At 39.2% G+C, this 9984-nt stretch overlaps 2 protein-coding genes and 1 pseudogene across 2 annotated transcripts; 1 reads left to right on the top strand and 2 right to left on the bottom strand.

Moving 5' to 3' along the window:
* On the bottom strand, positions 913 to 3368 carry LOC107617644 (heat shock 70 kDa protein 5). Its single transcript, XM_016319456.2, has one exon. It carries the CDS (start codon positions 3042 to 3044, stop codon positions 1110 to 1112), a length of 1935 nt encoding a protein of 644 aa, XP_016174942.1. The 5' UTR covers positions 3045 to 3368; the 3' UTR covers positions 913 to 1109.
* LOC107614624 (heat shock 70 kDa protein 5-like) lies at positions 5925 to 7206 on the bottom strand. Its single transcript, XM_016316766.2, has one exon. The coding sequence runs from the start codon at positions 7080 to 7082 to the stop codon at positions 5925 to 5927; it is 1158 nt and encodes a 385-aa protein (XP_016172252.1). The 5' UTR covers positions 7083 to 7206.
* LOC110266223 overlaps positions 8716 to 9984 on the top strand; it is a 6883-nt pseudogene continuing 5614 nt past the window's right edge.

Below are 9984 nucleotides of genomic sequence, written 5' to 3'. Positions count from 1 at the left end.
AGGCTAAGAGGGCGTGAAGAAGGAAAAAACAATTGGGGCCACCGCACCTAACACGTGTTGATATTGACTTGACTGGGCCAAGGTGAAAGGGCGGAGGTGAACAATAAAGTTCCAAACTGAGAGAACAATATGGTTCCAAAATTGAATGGTATAGAACACAACACTAGACGGATGGAATGAATTTAATTGTCTTTGGAATTAGGAGCACAAAGGGTTAGGGAGTGGAAGATGGAGAAGAAAATGGGGACCAGTGACTTCTTTACCATGCACGAGTTTTTTTTTATTAGAAGATTGCTTGAGGAGAAGCTTGTAGGTTGTTCTGTCTGCAATTTGGGAGAGTGAGAACTAGGATTGGGTTAAAAAAAAATTAAACTTTTACAACTTCAGATAAAAAACGAGGGTGTCAAATCATAATTATTTTTGGAAAAGGTCGTTGATAGCCTTGTCTTAGAGAGGGCGACCGAATCCTTATTCCTTTGCCAAGAAATAAAAAAACATGCGCGCACACACACATATATATATGCATGGTTGCATGGACACGAAAGTATTCCAGACAAATCTTTTGAGCTTATTTATTTTTGTGTGCAAAATCATGGCTACACCAAACTAATAATTAAGTGGGGAGCACCACGAAAGTAAGTTAACAACCTGCTGTTCCTACATTTGAATTTGTTATTGCAAAGTTTGGGCACCCTTATTGTCCATCTCTGTTTTTTCATCAACAAAAATATACAATCATATTAGCGGCTGCATATATATTGTGCTCTGATCCAATCAATGTATAATATTGTGAGGCTTGATTCATACAATATCTGCCTCATTCTGCAGACAACTTCCTGCAGTGTTTTGCCTTTTAATTCCCCGCAAATGCCAATTATTGATTTATTCACACTTGTCTCTGTCACTATATTGTTGTAAGAAAAATCATGTGCTTATTTAGGAAAAAAGAAAACAACACTTGAATATGACTTTCTCTATTAGGATACTACCGTACCTCACCATTATTCATTCATAGTTTACATTCAGCGCACACCGGAGGAAAAAAAAGACAAAGGGCAGTGTCTAGCGCGATAAAAGAAGGCTTATAAAAATTGAAGGTTGAAGCTCGCTCAATCAACCTCTTCAATCTTAGGTCCACCAGCGGAGTTGTCATGGGCAGCATCGGCAGAGGATGGAGCAGCAGTACCACCACCTTGATACATCTTGGAAATGACAGGGTTGCATAAAGCCTCAAGCTCCTTGAGCTTGTCCTCAAACTCATCTACTTCCGCCAACTGGTTCCCGTCCAACCATTGGATGGTGTCATCAATGGCCTTCTCGATCCTCTGCTTGTCAGAAGGATCAAGTTTGGCACCAACATTGTCATCCTTGATGGTGTTCCTCATGCTGTAAGCATAATTCTCCAGTGAGTTCTTGGCGTCCACTTTCTTCTTGACCTGTTCATCCTCTGCTTTGTACTTCTCTGCCTCCTGCACCATTCTTTCAATCTCCTCTTTGCTCAGCCTTCCTTTGTCGTTGCTGATGGTGATCTTGTTCTTCACCCCCGCCGTCTTGTCCTCCGCAGACACGTTCAAGATACCGTTGGCATCGATGTCGAAGCACACGTTGATCTGAGGCACCCCTCTCGGCGCCGGCGGAATCCCCTTGAGCTCAAATGTTCCCAAAAGGTTGTTGTCCTTGGTTCTTGCCCTCTCACCCTCGTACACCTGAATCAGCACGCTGGTCTGGTTGTCCGAGTAGGTGGAAAACACCTGCTCTTTCTTGGTGGGTATGGTGGTATTCCTGGGAATCAAGACCGTCATCACCCCACCGGCGGTTTCAATGCCCAGGCTGAGGGGCGTGACGTCGAGAAGAAGCAAGTCTTGGACTTTCTGGTCGCCTTCGCCGCTCAGGATGGCAGCTTGAACAGCAGCCCCGTAAGCCACGGCCTCGTCGGGGTTGATGCTCTTGCAGAGCTCCTTGCCATTGAAGAAGTCCTGCAGAAGCTGCTGGACCTTGGGGATTCTGGTGGAGCCGCCAACAAGGACAATGTCGTGAATCTGAGCCTTATCAACCTTGGCATCGCGGAGACACTTCTCAACCGGCTCCATGCACTTCCTGAACAGGTCCATGTTGAGTTCCTCGAACCTGGCCCGAGTGATGGTCGCGTAGAAATCAATACCTTCAAAGAGCGAGTCGATCTCGATGGTCGTCTGTGCGGTGGAGGAGAGTGTCCTCTTGGCCCTCTCACACGCTGTCCTCAGTCTCCGTAGCGCTCTCGCGTTGCTGCTCATGTCCTTCTTGTGCTTCCTCTTGAACTCCGCCGCGAAGTGATTCACCAGCCTGTTGTCGAAATCCTCGCCCCCCAAGTGGGTGTCTCCGGCAGTGGCCTTCACCTCAAAGATGCCCTCCTCGATAGTCAGGAGAGACACGTCAAAGGTGCCACCCCCGAGGTCGAAGATGAGGACGTTCTTCTCGCCAGTTTTGGAGGCCTTCTTGTCTAAGCCGTAGGCAATAGCAGCGGCGGTTGGCTCGTTGATAATTCTCATGACGTTGAGGCCTGCAATGGCGCCGGCGTCCTTGGTGGCCTGCCTCTGAGAGTCGTTGAAGTAGGCGGGGACGGTAACGACGGCGTTCTTGATGGTTTTTCCCAGGTAGGCCTCGGCGATCTCCTTCATCTTGGTGAGCACCATGGAGGAAATCTCCTCGGGTGCGAACTGCTTCTGCTCGCCTTTGTAGTTGACGACGATCATGGGCTTGTCTTGGGGGCCGGAGACCACCTTGAAGGGCCAGTGCCTCATGTCGCTCTGGACGGAAGGGTCGGAGAATCTACGACCGATGAGGCGCTTGGCGTCGAACACCGTGTTCTGTGGGTTCATTGCCACCTGGTTCTTGGCAGCATCTCCGATGAGGCGCTCGGTGTCCGTGAAGGCAACGTACGAAGGAGTGGTTCGGTTGCCTTGGTCGTTGGCGATGATCTCTACGCGGTCGTTTTGCCACACGGCCACGCAGCTGTAAGTGGTGCCTAGATCGATGCCAATGGCTTTCTCAGTAGCGGTAGCCATTTCGACAAATCAGAAGTAATAAGTGAATAATTTAAATAAAACAGGTTTAATTTGCTGATGACTGCAGGTTTAGATGATGCTTTACGCACGTATGTTAGGGTCCTATATTGTACTGGCCTGGATGGATGGAGGCGGGGTGTATATATATATTGCACAACAATTTGCTTGGCATGAGGACGAGGAAGATATTTTCCTTCTTTTGGGAAAGGCAGAAGGTGGTGGAAGGGACTCATGATGAAGTTGAGATAGAGCAAGAGAAGTCGAGAAGAAGAATGAATATGAGAGGGAAGACCAGAGAGTTCTCGACACTCGACACTGCTTGACTGCCTCTGATTGTGATGGGCTCTATCAAAAGCCCGAATTCTTTCAACGTTTTTGTTTTAGATACGGATTCTCTCCTTCAGCCCTTTCCACCAAAAAAGAATAAACGTTTCGTCCGCCTCTTATTTCTAGTTGAGTTCATGTCATTATCAACCGTCTCGATTTGAAACTTTTTAGTTTTTCACTATTTTCTTATAGTTAATTCTATGGTATTTATAATTTTGTGTGTAATTTTTTTAATTTATTTATCATAGCAAACTTCAAATAATTTTAAAATTATTTATTTTTATATTTATTAAATTAAATATTGAATCTTAATCTTTTTTGATAAATTAAAATTATTTTTTAGATATTATAATAATCATCTTTTTTATATCTTATTTTGTAAAAGCAAATAGTGATAGAGGATTTTTTTAATGGAAAACGTTATTTGTACTTCATTTATCACATATTATAAATTAAGGAGAATATTAGAGAATTAATAGAATTTTTTTGTCAATATTTAACTAGTAATATTTAAAAATGTGGGTTAAAAATATATTGTTATTGATTCATCATCTTATAATTTGATCTTTATTATTGTACATTATGAATCATAACTCGACTTTATTTGCCTTCATTCTAAATTTGTAACTGACAATCTTAATAATAATTATTCTGACTTAATAAGCAACGATCATAACATCAGCTCTATTCATTAACTCTACGCCTATAAAAGGCTAATCATAAAATTCTTGTACCTCTTAAACACTTACTAACTTAACTGTTGGAGTGTCTTTTACAGGTTGGTACCCACTATGTTCTTTGACGTTCGAGTTATTCTCACTCCATTAAAAAAAAAAGACGTATTACAATCGTGCAAAAGACAAGCTATACCTCAAAAGTTCATCCACACAAGAACAATTATATTATTAGATTAAAGAAATTAGATTTATGACTAAAAGTAACGACAAAAAATAATGCCGTTGAGGCATTTTTATAAATTAATACACAAACAAGTTAACCGTTGTTTTACATTATTTCAATATCTCTCAATTAGATAAGAAAGACAACAATGAGATTCTGTCAATATTTTTTTCTAAGTAAATAGAAGGGTTAAGTACTTTTTTTCGTCTCTAAAGTCTTGGGTCAAAATCAAAATCATTCCCAACTTTTTTTTCTTATTAAAATCGTCCTCAACGTTACAAATCATTATAAAACCATCATTTTCCTAATTTTTTGACAAAAATACCCTTTATCTTAATTCCATCCTTTAACCCTCATTTCTTCTTTTTCTTTCAACAACCACAGAGAGGAGGGAGAGCAAGAAAATGAAGAAAAGAACAAAGGGAGGTGGAGACGAAGAGGGAAAAGAAGAGAAGAAGAGGAAGAAGGCATCACTGGCAAGAGAGGAACCCATTGCTGGCATTCTCTTTCGGTGCCGACTCAATCCCGTTTTGGCTCTCCTTTCGGCGCCGGCTCCTTCTCTGTCGCGCTCTTTCTCTCGCAGCGCGGCCTGCGTTCTTCCTCTCCCGCAGCGTCGCGCCTCCGTTCTGCCTCCCACAGTGTTACGCCTCCGTTCTGCTTCTTTGCTCTATTTTTCTGTTCTGCTTTCTGAAACTCACCTTGTTCCAGATCTATTCATGTAGTTAGCTATTTTTCTCTTCCGTGACTAAATTTATGTCATTAATTATTTAAAAATTTTCTGGTTTATTTTTTAATTTTAGCATGAAGTTTTTAGGTGTTACAGATGGTTCTATTGTTGCTGAATTTGTCTTGCTACTTCATTTACTAATTTGCAATTCTCTAATTTTGATTGTTGTTGATTTTGGATCTAAAATCATAATTAATGATTATTGAATTGTTTGATCTGAAATTTTCGGTAATTTATTTTGTGGTTATTGCTGTTGGTGCACCTGTATTGGAAGGTAGTGAGTTTTTTAAGTATAAAAGAAGGGAAAATGTTCAGGTGAAAAAGAAAGGGTTGGAGATAGTAGTTGGGGTGCTAGTTGAAGAAGATGATGAAGAAGATGAAGGGTTGTTGTTGTGAATGAGAAGAAGAAGAAGATGAAGAAGAAAGAAGATATGAGAAGAAAGGTTGTTATGAGAAGTAGAAGATGAAGGGTGGTTGTTGTTAATGAGAAAGGAAGAAAAGAGGAATTTGTCTTTGGTTACATGTTTATGTTTTTTTAAGGGTAAAATTGTCTAAAAAATATTGTTTATAGACAAAATGATGATTTTATAACGTTTTGTAATGTTGAGGATGATTTTAATAACAAAAATGTTAGAAATAATTTTGATTTTGAACCAAGATTTTAGAGATGAAAAAGGTATTTAACCCTTGATAGAACATGTCTACGTACACATTAAACTAGTAATTTATCAATTAAGTGTCAATTAGAATTGACATTTTTTTTGTTAGGATCTCATTGCTTTTTGTGCATAATTACGAGGGACGTTTAATTTTTTTCCTTTATGTTTTGTTATTTTTATATATATATTGATTGAATTTATTATGTAAAAATTAAAAAATATTAATGATTTTTAATTTTTTTTATAAAATTTAAATTAAAGATTTTTTTAAATATTTTTATTGTTTAGAGCAGCCCCGTAAGCCACGGCCTCGTCGGGGTTGATGCTCTTGCAGAGCTCCTTGCCATTGAAGAAGTCCTGCAGAAGCTGCTGGACCTTGGGGATTCTGGTGGAGCCGCCAACAAGGACAATGTCGTGAATCTGAGCCTTATCAACCTTGGCATCGCGGAGACACTTCTCAACCGGCTCCATGCACTTCCTGAACAGGTCCATGTTGAGTTCCTCGAACCTGGCCCGAGTGATGGTCGCGTAGAAATCAATACCTTCAAAGAGCGAGTCGATCTCGATGGTCGTCTGTGCGGTGGAGGAGAGTGTCCTCTTGGCCCTCTCACACGCTGTCCTCAGTCTCCGTAGCGCTCTCGCGTTGCTGCTCATGTCCTTCTTGTGCTTCCTCTTGAACTCCGCCGCGAAGTGATTCACCAGCCTGTTGTCGAAATCCTCGCCCCCCAAGTGGGTGTCTCCGGCAGTGGCCTTCACCTCAAAGATGCCCTCCTCGATAGTCAGGAGAGACACGTCAAAGGTGCCACCCCCGAGGTCGAAGATGAGGACGTTCTTCTCGCCAGTTTTGGAGGCCTTCTTGTCTAAGCCGTAGGCAATAGCAGCGGCGGTTGGCTCGTTGATAATTCTCATGACGTTGAGGCCTGCAATGGCGCCGGCGTCCTTGGTGGCCTGCCTCTGAGAGTCGTTGAAGTAGGCGGGGACGGTAACGACGGCGTTCTTGATGGTTTTTCCCAGGTAGGCCTCGGCGATCTCCTTCATCTTGGTGAGCACCATGGAGGAAATCTCCTCGGGTGCGAACTGCTTCTGCTCGCCTTTGTAGTTGACGACGATCATGGGCTTGTCTTGGGGGCCGGAGACCACCTTGAAGGGCCAGTGCCTCATGTCGCTCTGGACGGAAGGGTCGGAGAATCTACGACCGATGAGGCGCTTGGCGTCGAACACCGTGTTCTGTGGGTTCATTGCCACCTGGTTCTTGGCAGCATCTCCGATGAGGCGCTCGGTGTCCGTGAAGGCAACGTACGAAGGAGTGGTTCGGTTGCCTTGGTCGTTGGCGATGATCTCTACGCGGTCGTTTTGCCACACGGCCACGCAGCTGTAAGTGGTGCCTAGATCGATGCCAATGGCTTTCTCAGTAGCGGTAGCCATTTCGACAAATCAGAAGTAATAAGTGAATAATTTAAATAAAACAGGTTTAATTTGCTGATGACTGCAGGTTTAGATGATGCTTTACGCACGTATGTTAGGGTCCTATATTGTACTGGCCTGGATGGATGGAGGCGGGGTGTATATATATATATTGCACAACAATTTGCTTGGCATGAGGACGAGGAAGATATTTTCCTTCTTTTGGGAAAGGCAGAAGGTGGTGGAAGGGACTCATGATGAAGTTGAGATAGAGCAAGAGAAGTCGAGAAGAAGAATGAATATGAGAGGGAAGACCAGAGAGTTCTCGACACTCGACACTGCTTGACTGCCTCTGATTGTGATGGGCTCTATCAAAAGCCCGAATTCTTTCAACGTTTTTGTTTTAGATACGGATTCTCTCCTTCAGCCCTTTCCACCAAAAAAGAATAAACGTTTCGTCCGCCTCTTATTTCTAGTTGAGTTCATGTCATTATCAACCGTCTCGATTTGAAACTTTTTAGTTTTTCACTATTTTCTTATAGTTAATTCTATGGTATTTATAATTTTGTGTGTAATTTTTTTAATTTATTTATCATAGCAAACTTCAAACCATTTTAAAATTATTTATTTTTATATTTATTAAATTAAATATTGAATCTTAATCTTTTTTGATAAATTAAAATTATTTTTTAGATATTATAATAATCATCTTTTTTATATCTTATTTTGTAAAAGCAAATAGTGATAGAGGATTTTTTTAATGGAAAACGTTATTTGTACTTCATTTATCACATATTATAAATTAAGGAGAATATTAGAGAATTAATAGAATTTTTTTGTCAATATTTAACTAGTAATATTTAAAAATGTGGGTTAAAAATATATTGTTATTGATTCATCATCTTATAATTTGATCTTTATTATTGTACATTATGAATCATAACTCGACTTTATTTGCCTTCATTCTAAATTTGTAACTGACAATCTTAATAATAATTATTCTGACTTAATAAGCAACGATCATAACATCAGCTCTATTCATTAACTCTACGCCTATAAAAGGCTAATCATAAAATTCTTGTACCTCTTAAACACTTACTAACTTAACTGTTGGAGTGTCTTTTACAGGTTGGTACCCACTATGTTCTTTGACGTTCGAGTTATTCTCACTCCATTAAAAAAAAAAGACGTATTACAATCGTGCAAAAGACAAGCTATACCTCAAAAGTTCATCCACACAAGAACAATTATATTATTAGATTAAAGAAATTAGATTTATGACTAAAAGTAACGACAAAAAATAATGCCGTTGAGGCATTTTTATAAATTAATACACAAACAAGTTAACCGTTGTTTTACATTATTTCAATATCTCTCAATTAGATAAGAAAGACAACAATGAGATTCTGTCAATATTTTTTTCTAAGTAAATAGAAGGGTTAAGTACTTTTTTTCGTCTCTAAAGTCTTGGGTCAAAATCAAAATCATTCCCAACTTTTTTTTCTTATTAAAATCGTCCTCAACGTTACAAATCATTATAAAACCATCATTTTCCTAATTTTTTGACAAAAATACCCTTTATCTTAATTCCATCCTTTAACCCTCATTTCTTCTTTTTCTTTCAACAACCACAGAGAGGAGGGAGAGCAAGAAAATGAAGAAAAGAACAAAGGGAGGTGGAGACGAAGAGGGAAAAGAAGAGAAGAAGAGGAAGAAGGCATCACTGGCAAGAGAGGAACCCATTGCTGGCATTCTCTTTCGGTGCCGACTCAATCCCGTTTTGGCTCTCCTTTCGGCGCCGGCTCCTTCTCTGTCGCGCTCTTTCTCTCGCAGCGCGGCCTGCGTTCTTCCTCTCCCGCAGCGTCGCGCCTCCGTTCTGCCTCCCACAGTGTTACGCCTCCGTTCTGCTTCTTTGCTCTATTTTTCTGTTCTGCTTTCTGAAACTCACCTTGTTCCAGATCTATTCATGTAGTTAGCTATTTTTCTCTTCCGTGACTAAATTTATGTCATTAATTATTTAAAAATTTTCTGGTTTATTTTTTAATTTTAGCATGAAGTTTTTAGGTGTTACAGATGGTTCTATTGTTGCTGAATTTGTCTTGCTACTTCATTTACTAATTTGCAATTCTCTAATTTTGATTGTTGTTGATTTTGGATCTAAAATCATAATTAATGATTATTGAATTGTTTGATCTGAAATTTTCGGTAATTTATTTTGTGGTTATTGCTGTTGGTGCACCTGTATTGGAAGGTAGTGAGTTTTTTAAGTATAAAAGAAGGGAAAATGTTCAGGTGAAAAAGAAAGGGTTGGAGATAGTAGTTGGGGTGCTAGTTGAAGAAGATGATGAAGAAGATGAAGGGTTGTTGTTGTGAATGAGAAGAAGAAGAAGATGAAGAAGAAAGAAGATATGAGAAGAAAGGTTGTTATGAGAAGTAGAAGATGAAGGGTGGTTGTTGTTAATGAGAAAGGAAGAAAAGAGGAATTTGTCTTTGGTTACATGTTTATGTTTTTTTAAGGGTAAAATTGTCTAAAAAATATTGTTTATAGACAAAATGATGATTTTATAACGTTTTGTAATGTTGAGGATGATTTTAATAACAAAAATGTTAGAAATAATTTTGATTTTGAACCAAGATTTTAGAGATGAAAAAGGTATTTAACCCTTGATAGAACATGTCTACGTACACATTAAACTAGTAATTTATCAATTAAGTGTCAATTAGAATTGACATTTTTTTTGTTAGGATCTCATTGCTTTTTGTGCATAATTACGAGGGACGTTTAATTTTTTTCCTTTATGTTTTGTTATTTTTATATATATATTGATTGAATTTATTATGTAAAAATTAAAAAATATTAATGATTTTTAATTTTTTTTATAAAATTTAAATTAAAGATTTTTTTAAATATTTTTATTGTTTA

The sequence above is a fragment of the Arachis ipaensis genome, chromosome B09 (assembly GCF_000816755.2).
Source record: "Arachis ipaensis cultivar K30076 chromosome B09, Araip1.1, whole genome shotgun sequence".
NCBI lineage: Eukaryota > Viridiplantae > Streptophyta > Magnoliopsida > Fabales > Fabaceae > Arachis > Arachis ipaensis.
Note: the sequence above shows the minus strand (reverse complement) of the source record. Positions and strands in the feature narration are given on the sequence as shown.